The sequence below is a fragment of the Balaenoptera borealis genome, assembly GCF_965194805.1.
Source record: "Balaenoptera borealis genome assembly, chromosome: 9".
NCBI classification, from domain to species: domain Eukaryota; kingdom Metazoa; phylum Chordata; class Mammalia; order Artiodactyla; family Balaenopteridae; genus Balaenoptera; species Balaenoptera borealis.
Genome location: NC_138873.1, coordinates 14233808 through 14255824, shown reverse-complemented (window position 1 = coordinate 14255824; position 22017 = coordinate 14233808). Strand labels below are relative to the sequence as shown.

Here is a 22017-nt window from a genome sequence, read left to right as displayed (position 1 = left end):
ACAATTTGTATAGCTCTTGCTTTTTGCCAGCTGTTGATGTTTTTAGATTCCAGCTAATTTTGCACATGAATAGAGTATTTCACATGGCTTTTTCCCTCTCTTTTTGTCTCTTCATACAGGAGACAAGTTTCCAAAGGCAAAGGCAATTAATGGTACTGTCTGAGGCTAACTTCTCAGGCAATTTAAGCAAACTAGGTTATAGCCTGAATTTTCTAGGTAATTGCTTTGTTTTGCTGCTAAGGTGGTTTGCGGAAGAGTAGCAGAGAGCTGGACCAAAATGCATCCTTCTATTCTCCAAACGTAATAGCAGGCGTGTTTGTAACTGTTGTGTATTTTGGGAAATGAGGTCCCATGGTAACAGTATTTGGCTGAAAGACCAAACTATCTGGGTGTATTAAATACGTAGCATTTCTGCTTATATCCGTAGACATATTAAATTGTCATATCAATGTAAAGATTTTCCTCTTTTTATACCAATTTTCAACTCCCACCCCCCCCAACTCAAACATCAGATTTGGTGTATGGGTTAAAAGAGAAACACCACCTTCAGAAACCAACTGTTTCAGACTCACAGACTCTATTTTAGATGAATGTGTGTGGTAAAAATATAGCCTTTGGGTTCAGGAAACCCTGATATTTACTAAGTTTGAAAAGTTACTGAACTTCTAGCTGCCTCACTTTTCACATCTGTAGAAGGGAAATAGCAGACTGTCCTCATGAGCTTGCGTTCATGCCAACTAAGATAACACTGGTTAGTCACTGGCACATAGAAGGAGCCCAGTAAATTCCCATTCTTGCTTGTTGAAAAGTTTTCTTTAATCATTTGTCATAAATTCACAGGCACAGACTTAAAACAAATTCTTTTTAATCTTTGCATACTACTGAATTTACACCTCAAGATAGTATTTCTCTCCCTTGCCATCCATGACATAAAGTATACTACCTTTTCATTTTCCTAAATCTGCTTCTTTCAAATTTCAAAGATCATCCTTACATTTTAATAATGAAGAAAATTTCTTATATCCACCCTTTTCATGATTTCCAGACTTCTTTAAAAATTAATCTTTCTTAAAGGCTTACAGCTTCTTAGCCAAAGTGAAGCAGAGAACTTCTGATCAAAATCCAAATCATTTAAGTCTGTGTGAAGTTTTAAACAGAATTACTCCAGTGCAGTAATTTGCCAATGACTTGGAGAACACGAGGACATATCATTTGGGGAAAAAAGCATTTTTTTTTTTTTTATATACTTAGATATACTTCTTTTTTTTTTTTTTAATAATTCTTTATTTTATTTATTTATTTTTGGCTGTGTTGGGTCTTCGTTTCTGTGCGAGGGCTTTCTCCAGTTGCGGCAAGCGGGGGCCACTCTTCATCGCGGTGCGCGGGCCTCTCACTACCGCGGCCTCTCTTGTTGCGGAGCACAGGCTCCAGACGCGCAGGCTCAGTAATTGTGGCTCACGGGCCTAGTTGCTCCGCGGCATGTGGGATCTTCCCAGACCAGGGCTCGAACCCGTGTCCCCTGCATTGGCAGGCGGATTCTTAACCACTGCGCCACCAGGGAAGCCCGAAAAAAGCATTTTTAAGGGTAGTTGTGATTTTGTCTGCATACTGCTCAGCAGAGAACTGCTATTCAGGCACTCCACTTGCCTACACAGGAGTGAATGGAACAGATCCTACAGACACTAAATCATGTTGGTCTCAGTGAGCGCCCCATGCAGGGAGGGGTCTGTATTAGCTTCTGATTTGTTTCCAAGTGCCATTTGAAGTGTTGATCATAACCTTTAAATAGCTAGGGCCCTGAGTATCTGAAGGACTGTGTGTCTCCATGCGGTAACTGAAATCAGCTACTTGTAGTTCCTACTTTTCTTACAGGAAAGGGCCTGGAGGGCAGCGTGTGTTTCTCCAAGGGCCATCGTCTGCAGAATTTCCAGGCTGCTGACCCTCACTCTTCTTTCTGTGAACTAGACTCTTCTAGAATGACTCTCCAGTGTGGACACTTTAAAAAGATTGTCTTTATTGCTCTTAACCTAATTTTTAAATATCCTTTAATGCTGTGTTTTACATTTTCATTTACTTACTGAAGGTAATCCATAAACTAGTCTACAATTTCATCGACTGCAATAAATCAACAGCCAAGTTTCACCAGAGTTGTCTGCCCTAATGCAAAATACCAGAAACTTGCACCTACATGCAGACATTCATAGGAGCTTGACTGAATTATGCGTTCAAAGGCGTTATTACACTGGAAGCCCAAGTAGTTGACAGTTAGAAGCTCCGTCCAGCGATTTACCTTGCCACGCATCTGCTCCGCGTGGAGCTCTTCGTGGTGATCTGGCAGAGGTTGGGAAAGCCTCTTTTTGAAGGTTCGTAGTTTCTCCAGAGAATCAGCTATTCCGTTCTCACATTTTTCCCAGTCCTATAACGGGAAGCAAAAGAAATTTCATGGATTTTTAAGGAGCAGGAAGTTGGAAAACAAGAAAAACTCTCTTCTCAATTCCCAGAGAAAGAATTAAAGTTACACTGATGAATACTGTGAAAGCGCCCACACCCACGCTACGGGGTGGGGAGCGTGGGAAGAGCTGAGTTCTAAACTGGACAGTTCTCATTATCTGGGTGACTGCAAGCAGGTAATGCACTACGTGTTGCTTATGAAAACGGAAATGATACAGACTCTCTATAATTGTATTAAAGGATTAAAGGAAACAATGGGTGTCAAGACACCAAGTACAAGACACCCAGAATATTATGGGTACTCAAAAATGTACCTGAATCCAAATCTATCTGCAGAGGTGACAGTATGAACACAGTACTTTGCCTCTTTCCTAACTCCACCCGTAATGGCACTAATGTCTACACTATCTCAGTGCACTAAAAAGGATAGAAAAGAGGATATGAAATCTCTTTCAGGGTGAAAATACATATAGGTAAGAGAAGTGACATGAAATGTAAAAATAATATAACCCTGACTCTGATTCAATTCAATATATAAATAGTATGAGCCACTTAGATTTGAATTGTTACAGAAGTAGAAACACATAACTCTAAATAGCATGGCATTTGACTGGCTTTCTCTTGATAGTACTGAAACATATGTAACAAAGGGCTAAATGTGTAAAACATAAAAAAAAAACCTATCCCAAGAAAAAAAGTACAGGAAGAAAAATAATGCACAATTTTTAAAGTGTACACCTTATATGCCAGCTACTGATAAGTGTTCTGAAGAATAGAATGGTGGTGTGGAATGTGGAGATCCCTATGTACTGACAAAAGAAAACATACATGATGTGCTTGTGTTTTGGAAGATTACACACCAAAGGTAACAAGAGTTCCCTCTAGGGAAGATACTAGGATTTGGGTGGTGGTGTAGGGGAAATTTCATTTTTTACTCTCTATGCTTCAATTATTATCTACATTTTTTTCAGACACATGTATTTCTTATGTAATTAAAAAAGAAAAGAAGAAAATGAGAGGAACCATGATGGAGACTTTATTCTTTACAGCACCCTATCCCTATCTACAAATTAGCCCACATCTGGTGTCTCAGTGCCAGTTAAATTCAACTAAACAAATCTCCTTCATTTTGTCCAATACCTCCCATTCCTGGCCTCCCCCTCCCTAGTAACCCTCCCCTCAACTTAAATTACTGAGCTCCAAAGAGAGACAACTTGAGTTGCTTTTAGTAGTTAGCCTGGAGCCAAATCCTGCTGCATTTCCCTTCATATTATCCCTTTCATCATCTTTTGTCACCGGTCTTTTCCTGTCTAGGTTCTTTCTATCTTCTCTCCCGATGCCTTATTTTCAGCACAGCAACGCACGATGCTATTACAACTGTCTTCTTTAAGAAGTGTTGGCTACAGTGCCTCCCTGCTCATAATGTCTTTTGGTTTCTAAATAAACTGAGAGTTTGGCCCAAAGTTCTCATTTCTCTTTAAAATTCCTTCGAGGAACTTCCTAGAGTACATAACCTCATTCCCTCTTCCCATTCACCAGAAAGAACAAAAACAAGACCCCCAAAACAAAAGCCCCAAATGTCTATTTTGGACAGATTTGTTCCAATTCCGCTTTAGTAAAAGATCTCGGTGTTCCCAGGCTACTCTTAGTTCATCAACGCTAAGCATAGTGAGGGTAGACAGAATATCCTCTTTCTGCTTAAACTGAACAACATTCTCAATGAAATCATCACACACTGAAATCTCTGAACACGCAGGCAAGAAATGTTCATTGATCTAAAAGAGAAAAGGTCAGCTTTTTAGTCTTCCTAACGAAAGTAAGAGGCAATAGTGAAGCAGGTAAACATGCAAGGCATAGAATTATAATGACTATTTTTGGCATATTTACTCAGCATTTAATTAAAAGCTAAAAATATGTAAGCTTTATAGCTTCGGTGAAAAGATACAGTAAAACGAGGCTGTATAAACATTAGAATTCAGCTCCATAAATTCCTTTTTAGGCAAACAGGATCTAGTGTATGATCCAAAAGAAAATAAAACTTTAACAAGAGAATAGGGATTCCCCTTTCCAAGGATGGCTTAGATTCTGAAGCTATAACCAAGTCTTTTTTACTACATGAATTATAAGGAAATAGCTAAATGTTATGGTCTGCAAACATCTATCAAAGTGGATGTTTTATACACCAACAAATAGACTAACAAGAAAAGCAAATGTAGTGACTCAGCCATCTCGCCTTATTAAGTCTTAGAAATGTGTCCAAAAACCAATCACAAATAAAGAAAAAGATATGATTAACATGTTCTCTGCAGAATGATTTACAATGTTTTTAATCCTTTCCTGAAAGCAAAAAAAGAAAAAAGAATCAGGCATATCGTATTACTGATGAATTGTGCTGTGTGCAAAAAATGGTTCTCTCACATATGCTGGGTGGCATTTTTGATTGATTGCTTCCTACACAGAAGGTGATATATTATTATTTTTTTTCAGCATTTTATTTTATTTTTATTTTTTTTAACATCTTCATTGGAGTATAATTGCCTTACAATGCTGTGCTAGTTTCCACCGTACAACAAAGTGAATCAGCCACATGTATACATATATACCCATATATTATTAAATAAAATTCAGTAGAATAAACCCAATGAATGTGCCTACTTCAAGCATTAAAAGAAGCAAAATGTGTTTCATTAGCTTTAGTTATTACCTTTGATCCAAAAAGTGACAGGCCAAATTTAATAGATAATCTTACTGAAGTGTTGGTGATTATCAACATATATAAAACTTCAGTATTTAGTCATGTTCAATTTCAAAATGATAATAATATAAACAATAATAATTACCATCATTTATTGAGTACTCAGTATGTACCAGGTACTTTGATACATGATTTACTTCCATTATTTCATTAAACCCTCACAATGCCCTATGAAAGAGATGCAGTCATACCCACTCTACAGATGAGGAAACTGAGGCTTTGATAGGTTGAGTTAACCAGGTTACTTGGTTTCTTAATGGTTTTAACTTGGGTTTACCTGAGTTTAGAGTCTATGCCTTAATTCAACTGCTGCTTTAATCGTGTCTTATGCAAGGAATTGGAAAGTGAGGGAGAAAAGCATATTGTGGGAGGTCTGCTAAACCTACATTTCCCTAAACTTGCTGTGTGATCAGCCTGCTATCTGTATCCAACTAGAGGCTTAATATACCTCCTGGAGATTTTATCTCATAGCAACTTGCTTGGATAAGCTAAGATCAAATCAAGAGTATCTTCTTGGATAGGTTTTTCCCTGCTATAAAAGAAGAGACATCAATCTTGAAAACCACTTTAGAGTCTTAGATTAGGGAGTGGAATCTACTCTTTGCATTCTTGTCTAGATTTATAAAGTCACCTCATGGTTTCTGGCTTAGCACTGGCCATGAATCAGAATTCATTGCTTGGATAGTCTTACTAGACTTAAAACTACTTTGTTGGGGGATTTTCCTGAAAGACCACCTGCTGAAAATTGGGAAACTTTTCTAGTTCATGCAAGACAGGACAACGTCCTGAACAGGACACAGGGGATCAAAATACTGCAGGGTCTGACGTAATGATCTGCATTATTTGATTCGCAGGATAACAGCGTTGAGGAAGCAGCACAACTATTAAAAGGGCTTTTTCTTTTTTAACATCTTTATTGGAGTATAACTGCTTTACAGTGGTGTGTTAGTTTCTGTTTTATAACAAAGTGAATCAGCTATACATACACATATATCCCTATATCCCCTCCCTCCCGCCCTCCCTATCCCACCCCTCTGGGTGGTCACAAAGCACCGAGCTGATCTCCCTGTGCTATGCAGCTGCTTCCCACTAGCTATCTATTTTACATTTGGTAGTGTATATATGTCCATGTCACTCTCTCACTTTGTCCCAGCTTACCCTTCCCCCTCCCCGTGTCCTCAAGTCCATTCTCTACGTCTGCGTGTCTTTATTCCTGTCCTGCCCCTAGGTTCTTCAGACCACTTTTGTTTTTTTTTAGATTCCATATATATATGTGTTAGCATACGGTCTTTGTTTTTCTCTTTCTGACTTACTTCACTCTGTATGGCAGTCTCTAGGTCCATCCACCTCACTACAAATAACTCAATTTCGTTTCTTTCTATGGCTGAGTAATACAGGGCTTCTTAAACTGCATTGGGCCTGCAGGAGGAAAGAGCCGAACTTACCTGCAACAAGAAGGCCAGTGTTTTCTTCTGCTCCTCCAGGTGCGCGCTGGCTGACCTCCATCTCGCCTGCACGTCAGCGAGCTCGGCCTGCAAGGCGGCCGCAGCCGCACCGTCGGCGCAAAGCAGGAGCTGCCTGCCCGCCTCCACGGTGAGGATGTAGCTGCCTTGCTGTCGCAGGAACACTTTTTCTTTGAACTGAAAGAAACCGCAGATTTTTACTTTCTCATTCTTCTCTTTACCATCTCCCCATTATAAGTATCTTTAAATAATCCTAAATTTTTGCATACATAACATGCCCTCTTTTTTCCAAAAAGCTTTACTGACCCAGTACTTTGGGCCTGAGTGAAGCAATGTATAAATAGATGAGAATTCCACACCGAAAGCTTAGTTTCTGCTCCCGAGTTAAACGCAATCACGATGCGATAGGAAAACTGCTCTATGAGACTGATGCACAGGGGCACAGAGGGACATCTGACCCACGCTGGGGGCACAGGGAGCCTTCTTCAAATGGTGAAGCCTTCAGGAGTCTTGAAAGACACAGGACCACAACCATATTAAGAAGGGTCTGCTGTGATGAGAGCCAGGAGTCAGGGAGAAGGCATCTTCCACACAGAGAAGCAGGATGGGCAAATTTGCTATATGGGATAAATATGATGAATTCAGGACACTGGACTTAGTTTTCAGTGGCTGGAATATAGGATTCCTGTAAGAGAGTGGTAGAAGATGACGCCAGACCACACCTCGCACAGGAATTTGGTTTTTATAGTAAAAGTGACTTGAGATTCATGGAAGAGTATTAAGCGGTCGGGTAGAAAATGGAATGGAAGGCCATACATTGGATACTTTAAGACAGGTTAGGAAGCTATTGTCTATCTAGGCAGGAAATCATGAGCACCTAATCTAAGGTAGTGGCAGTAGGGATGGAGACTTGAGGGATATAAGATATGGGGAGGGAGTTAAATGAAGAGTATAGCTCTAGAATGACTCTGGGTTGCTGACTGATAGACCAGATAGCCGGTGATATTTCCTCGGTTTGGGCACATGGAATGGACTGGTGGAGAATGGTTGATCCAGAGATCACAGGCTCTATTGGAACCATGGAGTATTATTATGTCTGTGATACACATAGATCTAAAGCTAAAAGGGGGTTGAATACATGAGTTGGAGGCTCAGGAGGTGAATGTGACCAGAAGATACCAACTTGACCCTTCTCTGCTGGTAGGGAGTAGTGGAAGCCATGTGTATAGATGAGGTTTCCCAGAGAAGCAAGGAGGAGAAAGGAAGCAGAGAACAGTGACCTTCAAAACAAGAGGAGCCTATGAAGTGTACTGGGAGGGACTGATGAGAGGGTGAGGAGGTCTCCATCTCAGAGGCTGGACTCCCAAACTCCCAGGTGGGGAAAGTAAGGGGAATGGCAAAGAGCTCACACAGGACTGAGTCTTTCATCTTTTCTGGAATACTTAAGTTAAACTGCTCATGAGTAAAATATGTATAATCAGTGCAAAGTTTTCCTTTCCTTGCCATTGCCTTTCCATCCACGCTGGGATTCACTGAGCTGCTGGGAGGTCTTGGTGGGTGAAGTGGAGTCAGTCTTTGTGAGAGGCTGGGACTCGCCCTACTTTCATTGTTAAATATGGACTTTGTAATGCCATCATTTTATATATTTCTGTTGACATTTGAGAACAATGCTTGTTCTCATTCCACTCTAAAATCCTTCTGAAGAACTGAGGCCAGGGTAAAGTGTGCAGCGGAAATGCAGAAGAGGTTTAAAAACCACCTGTTTTGCACCTTACCTGCACTTCATCAAAGAGGGTCCTTGCTTGCTGCAATGGTATTGGGACACTTCCGAGACCACTCACGGGTAGATAGGACACTTCAACCAACCATTTACGAAGCTTTTCTGCCATCTCCTGATAGCGCTGCCACTGGCGGATCTGGCTGTCAATGATGCCCCGCCTCTGCTGGGCCCTGCGAATCACCCCCTGCCACTGATTACTGAGAAGGGTCAATTTGAGGTTGAACTCATCCCTGGTGAAGAAATAATTACATAAGGAAAACCACCATTATCCTGGATGTAGTTACATAATGAACCGATACATACAAACTTGATGACCGTAAGCCTAAGAGGTGATCTAGGGCAGAGGTTTTCATATATCGTGCCATGATCTGTTATCAGGTCTACTGAAAGTAATTTAAAAAATTAATAACAGTTAAGCTATCGGTGTTTGCAAATGGTGTGTTCACGTCTTAGCACAGGTGGAAGACATATCTGTAAGGTCAACTGTCATTTGCCCTGTCTCAGAGTGCATGAGAGGGGACAGAGTGTGGGGCAGCAGCTACAATGCGAACGGCTCCCTGAACATGCCTGTAGCAATGTATGCAGCATGTGGCAGCATCCTGTGTATGCGACAGCAGAAAATGAGGAGCCCAGCTTATTTACAACCTCTGTCTTCAGCTACAATGATAAGTCACTTTGGATGAACAAAACTGGGTTACTTTAGCTAGAACCACAAACCACTTAAATAAAATTATGTTATGTAAAAATATTTTTAAAAACTGTACTCCATAAACTCTCAGTATTCCCTCACAGTAGACAGTCCTAATCTTTAGCGGATTATTTCACATACTAATCTAAATCATCCCTTCTAATGTTTCAAGCCCACTTCACTTGTTCTTAGCAAAATGAAAACTATCTAGTCATCATTTTCTGAATAAAGGTTGTGCGTATACTTAGAGATATTAAATTTTATTTATGCTTTCTCAATTTCAGGCTAACTCATCTCAGATCTTGTAGTTGGTTCTTCCTACCTCTGTCTACTACCTTTTAAAAATGTTGGTAGTTTTTTATTATGTTTTTGTTAACATCCAACTGTGGCTTTAGAACTGGTTTGTCCAGTATCAAATAGAATGAGTTTCTTTGTAGATTATAGTGTTATTCACACATTTTAGTACTAAAGTGTAACATTACTTGCTCTTTCTCTATGTTACTAGTGTTGCTTTTCTTCCCTCCTGTGGGGGGCTTCTCTCTGAGTTGGATTTACTGTCCTGGGCTCCTATATTCTTCATACCTCTTATTATCGAGGGCCACTATAAACTTTGATTTTGTAACCAAATATGTTATTAAGTGCTTCTGGTTTTGAGAGGAAATTCTGATATTTATAATCTAATTTCAGTAGAACCAATTCATCATATTGATGAATTAGGTTCACGAGACTTCCCTAAAAGTTACAAGCATCCATCATCTCTGAAAACATCTAACTCCAGGGCTTGGAGAAGAGTACCCTATACATTGCTTCACTACCAGCTAGCCATCCAGGGTCTCTTTGGAGCCTCCGTCCTCACTTTGTAGAACCAAGCTGCTCTGAGCTATCTGTCAGCATGAGGAACTACTCAAAACATGACACTGGGCTCAATGCTGAACTTGAACTCTCAGAAACAAAACGTATAAACGAACTTTTAAAATGCAATACATTTGTAATCTAGGACCTTCCTATTTGTCAACAGGCTCTCATCTGTAATTTTTTTCACTCGCAACTTTCAAAATTATCCTTGGGTCCCATCCTCCCATTTTCATCTCTTTGGTGTTTTTCCCTGCTAACATTTAACATTTAATAGATGTTGGCTTGTGCATGAATTTTAAATTTTATTTTACTTAATGACTCAAGCTTTTATAATATTGTTACAGAGTAGGGAGGATAAAGCAAAAGATAAGTTAATTGCACTTGAATGTGTCTTATTTTGAAGGCCTTAAATTCTTAGTAAAGCTCACATTTAAGCTTGGCTTCCTTAGAATAGAATAAATATGGCATCACATTTTGTTGTTCCAAGCTTAATCATGAAAATCTTTCATGTACTTCCAAAGAAATATCCACTTAAAACTGAAATTGCTTCCAAAACTTTAAAAAAGAAAGCTCTTAATAAAAATAATGACTTATTTTCTGTTTTTTTGGAAAAAAAAAACGAAGTCAATTATAATCACAACTACTGTTCTAAATATGGAAAAGACATACACATGTGATAAACTAAATGAGGTTTGTATGCCAAATATCATCACAGAAAGGAATGGGGTAGAGTAAACATTGTTCCTAGGAAATGTAAATATAGGACGAAATTGCCAATTCATACACCATAAATCTAAAGAGGACCTAGATTTTACCTCTGCATTTTTAATACAGAGATAATCTGCTAAGTAATAAAGAGGAAACAGGGTTTCAGGTTGAGTGTAATCTGACTTAAGTTAGCAAACCATTTTCAAATGTGGAGACGTCACCATGGTATAGGAAACCTGGCTGGTCCTGACGAAAGCAAGGTACACGAGTGGTGGGCTTCATTCTATTGCTACTTAGTTATGTGACCTCGGTCAAATCAGTTCACATTTCTGCGCCTCAAGTTTTCATTTGTAAACAAGAGAGATGGTCTAGTGATCTCTATGCTCCTCTGAGGAATAAAATTTCTGTAATCATATGAGAATATCAGAAGCATCTGTTGACAAACCACTGATACATCACTGACACAATTCATTCTGATCTAGTCATTAATTCTAGTCCCCTACAGACGACTAGCGAAGGTTGGCTAGGTGATTTCCAATTACTCTATGTCCTTCATGTAATATAATAGCACTTCTTTAAAAAGATTCAATACTTAGTCGTTTCAGAGATTCAGACAAGTCTTTCCTCCAATTCCTGAGGCTCCTCTCCAGTACAATTGCCTTAGGAAGATTGGCTCTATGTCCTCTAACCTGCTCATTCGAAAGAAAATGGCTAATTTACTGGAACCTTTCTTCATAATACTATATCAAAGATCCTACCTGTCAACAACTTGACCTTGTTCTAGAAGATGCTGTCCATCAACAATGATCGAGTGTAAAATCTGCTGACGACTGAACATCTCTGCTTGAAACAACTGTTATTTTTAAAAAAGAAAAACAGAATTTAGAGTTCCTAATTTTAGTGACCAGTTCTCCAATAACTTTCCAAAAATTCTGGTTCAAGTGAGACTATGAAAAATATTTCCAGCCGAATCAGGTTGTGTATGAAAACCCGCAATGTAAGAATATTTTTAAACCATCAATTAAGATAAACTTAAAGATACAGTTTAGTTTTTGTTTACTAAAACTAAGTGACTAAAAGTAGAATTATGTTTCCCTTCTTCCTTTCAAAATCACCTAATAAAGTTAGTTAACACATAATTTGTATTCCGTTTTTTTTTTTATATGCAGAATATGGTCCATTTTCAGACAGAGAATCGCTTAAGACCTTTTAGAAGTTGAAGAATGGAAAAAAATCCACCCTTTTTATAAACTCACTGTTTTTCAATATAACTCAGTTAATAAAATTGTTTCCCTACTAAAAAAGCTCAAGAGAAAGTCTTTCAGATTTTCACTGTTTTTTAAACAGCTTTATTGAGATAGAATTCTATATCATACAATTCACCTATTTACAATATAATGATTTTTATTATATGTCCAGAGTTATACAACCATCACCACAATCAATTTTAGACTATTGTCATAACTCTCCCAAAAAGCTCCACACTCATTAGCAATCACTCCCCATCTCCTTTCAATCCCCCCAGCCTTAGGTAGCCACTGATCTATTTTCTGTCTCTATGGATTTGCCTACTCTGGATGTTTCATATAAATGGGATCAGGTAATTTACTGTCTTTTGTGACTGGCTTCTTTCCTCTTAGCATAATGTTTTCAAGGTTGATCCATGCTGCAGTAGGTATGAGTAGTGTGTTCCTTTTTATTGCTGGATAGTATTCCACTAAGTGGATATACCACATTTTATTGTATTCATCATCAGTTAGTGGATGTCTGGGTCACCTCCACTTTTGGGCTATTATGAATAATGCTGCAATGAACAAAATTCTGGTACAAGCTTTCGTATGGACATATATTTTCCTTTCTCTTGGGTGTATACCTAGGAGTGGAACTACTGGGTCACATGGTAATTCTATGTTTAACACTTTAAGGAACTGCCAAATTGTTTTCCAAAGTAGCTTCACCATTTTACATTCCCACCAGCAATGCATGAGGATTCCAATTTCTCTATTCCCTCATCAACACTTGTTTTCTTTTTCATTGTAGTCATCCTAGTGCGCATGAAGTACTATCTCATTTTAGTTTTGATTCATTGTATATTACTTCATTGTTGGTCAACTCTATAAAACTGGACTTAAAAATCCCTTACACATATTTAAATTCCCTATTTTTAAAAATTTAAGCAAAATGCCTTAAAATTAATTTCATTCTCTTTAAAGTCCAGCATTAAGCTTTTCTCTGCTTTAGCTGCATCCTATCTCTCCATTTGTGTATATTTCACAAACACGAGAGCAACTTAGTTACACCAGTAAATAGCAAAATAGAGACTAATTGCAAATTGATTAATTTGCTTTTTGTATCTAATTCTTTCTCGATGTTTCTTGAGAAATGATTATAATGCAATTTGATCAAGAGGCACACCTGGAGATATTTGGTAGTTTGATTTCCTAGTATAAAATATGTATATGTTTTTTAAAGAACTCACAATTTTTATTTATCAAAGGCTTTTAATCAAAGCATAATCTCCTAAGCAACTAGCCTCGGCAATATTAGTGTAGTCTGTAATTCAACTGGGAAATTATCTTACCACAATTCTGGCACCATACCTTGCAGGGTATTGAAGCCTGCCCCATGCTTATAACCAGCTATGGAATAAAGACTGGACTGCATTTTCGTGATTAAGATAGTGAAACTTCAAGCTTAAGAAAGAAGGCAAGAACATCGCGTGCATTTGAGCAGATTCAGCACACAGTATAGGACTTTCATTCTTCCACATGGCATTTTGTAGCATCTTCCAAAGGCCTAAAACAATTTTATCACCCAAAAATGTACTGGCATAACTTACCTCATGTGCTCTCTGCTGCTCCAAAAGATGCTGATAATTGCCTGAAATCTCCACTGCTAACTTCTGTTCCGTTTGAACTAGGAATTCCATCCATGTTTCACATTTTTCCAAGAAAGTTTGATGTTGTAGCAAAAATGACTGTAACTTACTGACAGAAGAAGGAAAATGAATAATGGTGGTGCTGTCGCTTTTTTCTTATACCGTCAGCATATAAAACGAGATTAAATATTCTCTGTTCCAATTCTAATTTGACCTCCACAAAGCTTTCATGTTAGGTAGTAAAATTTTGTGAAAAATAAAAAGAAAATTGAAGAAAAGAAATTTAAATGACAAAATTATATATCTTTAATATATTCTTATATAAAAGTTTTATTTTTTGATTAAAACAATATTCAGTACATTAAACATGGGAAATCACTTCACATTTTAAGTTTCTCACTTTTAGTTCAAATTGTGTGAATAACATTGGAAAGACCTAGAATTTATAAATATACACAAATCGTGAACTTATTGCTACTGATATTTCAGAGTAGCCAAAACATCTCTGGGTTACTCTACCTGAATCTTTCTGTAGTCTGGGAGGAGATCAGAGACCAGTGCCGGTTCAGATTCTGCATTCTTTTGATTTCTTTATCATTCAGGGGTAACCTGTATCCAAGCTCATTTAGCCGGTCTAAATCTGGGACCATGCTGCTGAATTTTAGCATCTGTCCCTGAAAGCAAGATGCAAAACTAGATTTAGCACCACGGTCAGAAAAGGCAGAGCTCTTTCAAAAGTGCACAGCGAACTTCTGATTTCAGGAAGAAGCTGGTCTTTGGTTTCCTCTGCATTTCTAGGCCACCTCCTCGCAATCTCCAGTGCTGCAAAGAAAGCAAAGCTGCATCTCCTCATCAGCTTCCACTGCTGCTGCTGTTGTTGCTATAGCTACTCACCATCCCTTATTGAACATTTAACAGTTTACGTGTATTATTTACTTGATTTATTTACTCATAAGTAATTCTTGCTTGAACTGATAAAGGATGAAAATTGTGCTGATGACTGAAAGGACTTGTTTCTTTCCCTTTATATTTCATTATCCATGTTAATCTGCTCCTTTATTATTTAATAATAATATTAGTTAGAATAGTAATAGCTAACTAACATTTATTGAGCACATATGAACCAAGCATTGTTATAAGAGCTTTACAGGTAATAACTCATTTTATCCTCAAAACAACCCCATAAGGTAAGAACCACTACTGTTCCCAATTTACAGTGAGGAAGAAGAGGCACAGACACTAAGTAAATTGCTCAAGGCCACCCAGCTAGTAAGTGGTAGAGCCAGGTAAACACGACTCGTTGGGTTCTCCTTGGATGGAACACAATCCCACCTGAGCTCCAAAATCACCACCCATTATCTTAAGAGCTTCAGTTTTAGGTCCTTGACCCCAACCTCAAAGTTGGTGAGACTCAACTGAGAAAGCAGTCTATGCTTTCAGATCGCTTTCCTCCCTTCACACACAGGACAGAGCTGCCTGTCCTGGTTTTCCTGTGGGCATTCGTAACTCCATCTAGGAAATCGGCTACAGGCAGGAGAAAAGGTCAGGACACCTTTGGCTGTGTGTGTGTCCACTCTGCGTGCTCTGCAAAAGGCTCATAACCCTGAAGGGAGAATAAATCTTGCCAACTGTCGAAGCCAAAAGCAAACTATTAGATGGCAGAATTTCCACGGGGAGACATCAGCAGTGAACAAAACTGACGTGCCACGGTCCTTCTCGTGGTGCTCAGAAAGAGTAAGACACCATTCCAGTAGCAGAGAGAACAGCAGCCACCTAGCACGTGAACATCCTTGGACGGTATGATGAAAGTCTGAAGAAAAATAACAGTGGGCTATGAAACTGTGTCGCTGTGGGGCCTGACCATGGACAGAAGGGGAGCCTTTCTGAGAGTGACACTGAATAAAATGACCAAGAGTTGATGCCTTTTGGGGACAAGGAACAGATTCCAGAAAGCAGGGGATGGGCATCTTACACACAGACGCTGGGAAGCACTGCAGCTCCCAAGTGCCTGGAGAAGGAGGCAGACGGAGGTGAAGGCGAGACCCTTAGGGAGGTGGAAGCCGGGTATTGCTGGTCTTGATACTTCACACAGATCTTTAGCCTGAGAGCAGCGGGAAGCCATGGAGGGTTTTAAGCAGAGGAATAACAGTAATAAAATGTGCATGTCTATTGTACTATTTTATTTACTGTAAAGTAGTTCATAATTAAGTAAAACCTTTTAAAAGCAAAAGATCATTCTGGCAGCTATAGGTTGGAGGGAGAGAGGTCGCTGCAAGGAGGTCCACAGAGGCTGAGGCTGTGGCCTTGGCCCCTGAGCAAGATCGGACAGCTTAAAGTAGGAGTGGATGATGGTAGTGATGGAGATGGGAGGTTCAAGAGCTACGAAGGAGGTGATGGATTGGGCGCGGGGAGGGACCAGAGCTAGGAGGAGGAGGAGGGAGGTGGAATCCTAGCACTGCTCCTGGGGGTCTCCCATCACGGACCACGAGATCAGCTTGAGCTCAGTGCCATCTCTCCTCTCAAGAGAACAGGAAAGCAGAGCTGGCAAGAGTTTCCTTGGGAACAAAAAGTAGGCTTATGTCAGGAGTTTTGAGTTTTCTTTAGGATTTTGAAGATAGAAGATAGAAGATCTGGGACGAGGATTTGAACACACTTACCTTAAGTTCCTCCATTCTTTCCTGGATGGTCGAGAGGTCAGACGAGTGGCTAGGGTCCTGCCCTTGTAATATTTCTTCAGCTTCTAGTATCCAGGCTTCCAAAGCTTCTAAACTCTTGGTAAAGGTTTCATAGTCAAGAACTCCAGCCTTTTTTTCACAAAAGAAAATTGGTATTTAGAAATCTAGTGAAAGGGGAAGTGGATATTAAAATTATTTTTCATATTCTCATGCCAAATTGCCATTCTCAAGATGCCATTCCTAAAAAGACAAGGCTACAATAATTTAAATTTTCTTCTTTTTATTTATATAGTTTGCTTAACACTTAGAATTACTTCTACATACCATTAAGTAACCAATTAAAGTTATTTTTTACATACATTATCAAACAGAAATATATTCTGATTCTTGCAAAAACTTGTCAGGTAAACATGACTGTTAACATTAAAGTCACTTAATGTCTATTAATTGAACATATTTTACCGTGGAAGGAAGCACTGATTTTGGGGCAAAAGTACATTGTAGAGAAAAGTGCAGGACTCCCACATTCCCTTGACCCCATTGGAACTTCCAAGTTTGTTTATTTTTTAACTTTCTGGTCTTGAAGGAGGCATTGTCTCGATGACAAAAAATTTTTCTTTTCCTGTGTTTATGCCCAGGTTTTATAGAATGCCCAGTTTATAACACCTGCTGAATGTGAGCTCTGTACCTGTAACATAGTCTGCTGTTTGCAAAGAGCCTGTTCTAGGGCACATAAGTGTTGACTCAAACAGAGTTGATCGGACTGAATGGCTGATGCTGCCGAAGCATCTACTTGTTGCTTGAGTTGCTCTCCCAGCTCATGGAGAACGAAAAGGGAATCCTTAACTGTCCCCAGTCCTCTGAGGAGGTCCTACAGAAGATGAAAGCATGCCCATCATGAAACCACATGTTAAGTGTACTCCTTAGTATAAACAATTAGAAACACTCAATTCTTATTTGTCAAATTATTACACTAAATAACCTTCACCTGCAGGAAAAAATAATCAAGAATTGAATTCCATTTTTAAAAACATGTATGTGTATTAACATTTCAAAAATGTACTATTCTGATTATAAAAGCTACACAGGTTCATTGTAGGACATCGGGGAAATGCAGAAAAACTTATATAAACAAGAAAAAACGTTATCTACAAGTAGAGCCAATAACTGAAAACATCTTGGCAGTTTTTTCCTGCCTCTTCATGTAATTGGTATCAAATTGAAAACCCAGGGCTACGTTTTACCTTTTTTGACTTCATATTATACACACGAGAGAGGAGCTATACGTGTGGTCCCATTTTAGTGGTTACAGCACACCCTCCCCTCCTGGTGGGTGCAGAAGCCTAGCTATGGCTCTGGGGAGCAGGAGGAAGAGGAGACTCGATCTCCGTTCTTTTCTGTGATTATTTCTTGCCTCCATTTTTTGTGGGACCCTTTTATATGCTCCAAATTAATAAGCTGGTGGAAACTCCCTGGTTCTGGTTTCCATCTGCCTCTGAGGGATGACAACTGACTGATTCTTCCACCTGTTGCTGGTGCCCCACCAGATACAGAGAGAGCAGAGCCTGCTACACCCGTGCAGGGGCTACAGTGAGAAGGGGAAAAACAAAGGGCAACTTTAACCCTGACAGAGAGATCAGAAAATTCACAGCAATCATCTTGAGCACTAGACTCTAGAACAGGCATATCTCAACGAAGGAGGACTGAAAATTGAAAATGACAAATTTTATAAAGATAAACTATGTGGAAAGAGCAAAAGAAAGCACAGAATTTACCGTAAATCTTAAACTTTAGCTTTAAAGTGATTATTCATTTTTCATGTGAAGGTCTTAGAATGGGTTAAACTTTTATTTATGTGCTTTTTATAACTTGCCTAATTCTAATAACTGATTTGGGAAAGTTTATAAGAAGGTCTTTGACATAAATTCATTAAAATAGAGACAAATAAGGATAAATAGTAAGAGGCATGTGATAGGTGAAACGAGAGAAGAATTGTTCCTGAAAACCTTAAGTGGGTTATTGGCAGCTGCAGTGAAAAAGAGAAATATTAAAAAGCTATTAAAAAGAAGTATACCCATAAATCAGGAAAGAAAGACCTCTTCCTACCATTAAGTTCTTAGAAGAAATTATTATGTTGATGCTTACATAAGAGATAATGGACCTCACTGGACAATACCTTGGAACAGTGGATTTTTAAAAGATGTAACATTACTCTTCATATGGTCATTTCTTATATTGACCATCTCTGTAAAAACAGATAGCCTAAGTCTTTCACATGGACTGTATTTCATTAGGAAAAATGGGAAAACAACTCTTTAAAGATAAAACAACGGGAGGGGATCTCTTAAATCTGTTACATGTGCAACTGTGTTCTGAAAACCTAGCAGGCTCTCTGATACTCGAAACAATTACTTTTGGATAGTTGTCTCACATAGAGACATAACAAAAGCTTAAACACAGCAGCACCAGCCCTGCTAAACTTGAGAAGTCTAAGCTTGGCAAGTTGGTAACACGCGATAGTTCTTGAACGTACGTTGCAATCTTGAATCCATGTGGCAACTTCGTCGTCCGCGATGTCCTTGTCAGTGGCTGCCTTCAAGAGCTCATTGGTTCGACCCTCCTGCTGTTGAACTGTAGCAGCACACTGTTTGGAGTAGTCTTTGTATCTCTGCCAAAGCTGAAGTAGGGCCTTGCTGGCGTGCAGCTGCTCTGCGATCTCTTCCAGCAAGTGATTCCATCTGGAAATGATAGCCAACACTCATGGGCTGATTCCCACCTCTCACCAAATGCGGTTATTTACTATTTTATTTTTCATTATCCTGGTTCATGTGAATATGGAAATAATGCAGATGTCTCATTTCTATTGAACGTAATAAAAAGTAACATTTCACTCTCATATTTCAAGGGTAGGTAGTAGAAATGAGGTCAATCTTGGGGTATACCACAGTTCTAATTCCTTTCTAAATATCTTCACTACATTTACTTATCCTTAAGTTCATTTTGTGAAAATTAAAACGTTCATAGAATAGAACCTATAAAGCTGAAATTCAAAATGCCAGTGTTTTAATTGTATTGTTAGTTATAATAAGATCGTGATATGAATAATGAACAACAGTGTAAAACTGGCATGTTCCATACCTCATATTGACTTCTTTTAGCGTATTGGTAAGAGTTTCTGTCACAGGCGGGTGACTCTCTTTTACCAGTTGGTTGGTGACAGAGCCAAATTTCTGTAAGCTCTTTTCCTGTTTTTCTAGATCATCTTGAAGATTCTGCCCCAAGGAAAAGTGCCACAGATGACATAACAGGATCTAAAACTTCTAATGATCAAGTTTAAGAGTAATTTATAGCTGTTTTCATAAATATGAACATACAAATACAAAAACCGTGACTTTGCCCCAATGCTTTATGAGCTTTCTTTAGATAACCATTTTTTCTTTTGTATGAGTTTGTTCTTATGGGTGTGAGGAGGGTTCTTAACAATTGAGACTTCTTGGCGTGGGAGCTGGAACTCTGCTGGGAAAGCTCACGGGGGGGCCCCGCCCACCATCGAGGAGGAAGGCGTGGGGCTGCTGGGTGTGCAATACATCGTACTGTGGTTCTCTCTACTGCGCAAGGTCAAAGCCCAGATCTCTACTTTGTTACTTACCCAAAGTTGCTCTACCAGAAATTCCTGATAGTGAGACTTTAAGAAGTCATAGCTTTTCTGAGTACCAGCTCTAAGTTCTATCTCTGATGTTCTTCCTTGCAAAGAATATTTATTAGGCAGGCTATAGGCTTGGTGGAGTCATCTACCAAGAACCAGTGAAGAAAGATATTTCCCTGGAAATGTTGCTGAAGTGACAGACTCAGTTCTTAGTAAAACTCCATAGGTGAAGCAGGCTGCAAAAATCCAGTCCTACTCAACACTGATAATATGGTTGCCATCAAATCAAAATACATAAGGCATAGACCCTGAATCCTTTCATATCTTAAGACAGAAGATGTGAAACACAGAGTAAGCTCAATTAAGAAGTACTTCTAACCTCCTCAAAGTTATAAAATGTCTTTTTAAACTTACTATTCTCAAAATAAGTTTTAATGATTCTTAGTATCTGCAACAACTATTTTAAGGTTTAAAGAAATTTAACCTTGTACTTTGTATGTACAAGGTTACGAAGTACATACTTTGTATGTACTTTGACTTCCCTGGCGGCCCAGTGGTTAAGACTCCGCACTTCCAATGGAGGGGGCACAGGTTCGATCCCTGGTGGGGAACTAAGATCCCACATGCCGTGCGGCGCAGACACACACACACGCGCACGCACAAAAGAAGGAAACTGTATATACTCATTTTATCCTTCCTCCCTCCTGCCTCACCCAAAAAAAGGGCATTCCCTTCAGAAAGTCTGCATATCATGTCAGCAACATATAAAGTTTGGTTGCCAAGCCAGGGACGTGGACTGATGTAAGGAGGGTACATGTGAGGCTGTCATCCCATCCCTTAGGGTCTGACTTGCCCATCCCACAGGCTGTGTTATTTAGCCAGGGAGAAAGGGCAATGGCAGGTGAGAGCACCCAGCGCCCAGGTGTGCAGGCGAGTGAGGGCAGTAGCTGATTGAGAGCAGTGACCTAAGAGAGGACAGTGTGCCGTTTAAGTCAAACAGCAGCAATGCCCTCCTGGATGAATACAGTGATGATGGACACCCAGGAAACCAAGCAGTAAGTGCTAGAAAAGGAGGATTACGTGTACACACCGTTGACATTCTGCTGAACGCAAAGAAAACAACTTAATGGTTTAAAATTGTATGACTTTTGCTATTTTTCTTTTTGCTTTCTTTTTAATCCTGTAGAATGTGTTTAAAAAAGCAGGATAAAAAAAGAAAAAGGGAAGACATAAAAGGCAGCAATAATGGATCCAGGAGATTGATTTGGGTATAAAATCATTTTATAAAATACATTCATGGGGATATTTATATAATTAAAAAAATCATTTAGTTATATACCAGTTATTCCAGAATTTGGTATCCACAGGCAAGTTTGGTTATGTAACAAAGAAAGCAGGTAAAATTAATTTTAAATATTTTTAAAATAATTAAATGTAAACAATATACACCAATTATTCCAGGATGATGTTCGCATTTGCTCATTTTTAAAAAACTTTTCTCAAATTAAAAAGGATGTTAAGGATGGGTTCAATTCATCCCTTACCTGAAGACTGTCTACCTGAACTTGCACAGCTTCTAAAGAGCCGGTCAGCAGACGGAATCGGGAGAGAGAGTATCTGGCCTCCATGAGGTAACTGTTTATCTCATCAAAGGCCACTTTGTGGCAGCTCCACTGGTCCAGCACAGACTTCAGCAGGATCTTTAATTGCCCAACCTTTTGAAAGAGACAGAGGCTTCTTATAATTGCATAATATTTTAAGTGATAAAATATATAAATATATATTGCATTGATGGGAAAAATATGAACATTTAAGAACTTCATTGGAATTTCAGGCATTATAAATAAACTCAAATTTAAAAAAAAGATTTGAAAAGTAAAATGTAGCAATGTTGAAATTTAAGCCTTTCATACTTTTGATCACGCAGTCTAAATTAAAATGCTTAAAAAGGTTATATATATAACCTTTACCTATAGTATATATTATTTATATGTATTATAATATAAAAGTGATAAAAGGTCAGTATATTTAATACCACAGTTTAGGAAACATATTAAATGAGTGTTTTAAATGCATTAACCCACTTTATCCTCATTACAACCTTATGAGGTAGATGGA

At 38.8% G+C, this 22017-nt stretch overlaps 1 protein-coding gene across 9 annotated transcripts in view; it reads right to left on the bottom strand.

Moving 5' to 3' along the window:
• The window catches only part of SYNE1 (spectrin repeat containing nuclear envelope protein 1), a 445509-nt gene that overhangs the window by 71505 nt on the left and 351987 nt on the right, over positions 1-22017 (bottom strand). For all 9 annotated transcript variants that reach the window (XM_082405389.1, XM_082405392.1, XM_082405394.1 and 6 more), the window contains 11 exons: positions 21444-21614; positions 19392-19525; positions 18787-18991; positions 16942-17124; positions 16236-16382; positions 14098-14252; positions 13540-13687; positions 11459-11553; positions 8445-8679; positions 6652-6846; positions 2291-2416 (listed from right to left, as the gene is read on the bottom strand). In XM_082405389.1, coding sequence (XP_082261515.1) covers positions 2291-2416; positions 6652-6846; positions 8445-8679; positions 11459-11553; positions 13540-13687; positions 14098-14252; positions 16236-16382; positions 16942-17124; positions 18787-18991; positions 19392-19525; positions 21444-21614 — 1794 coding nt within the window. The remainder of the gene's footprint in view (positions 1-2290; positions 2417-6651; positions 6847-8444; positions 8680-11458; positions 11554-13539; positions 13688-14097; positions 14253-16235; positions 16383-16941; positions 17125-18786; positions 18992-19391; positions 19526-21443; positions 21615-22017) is intronic.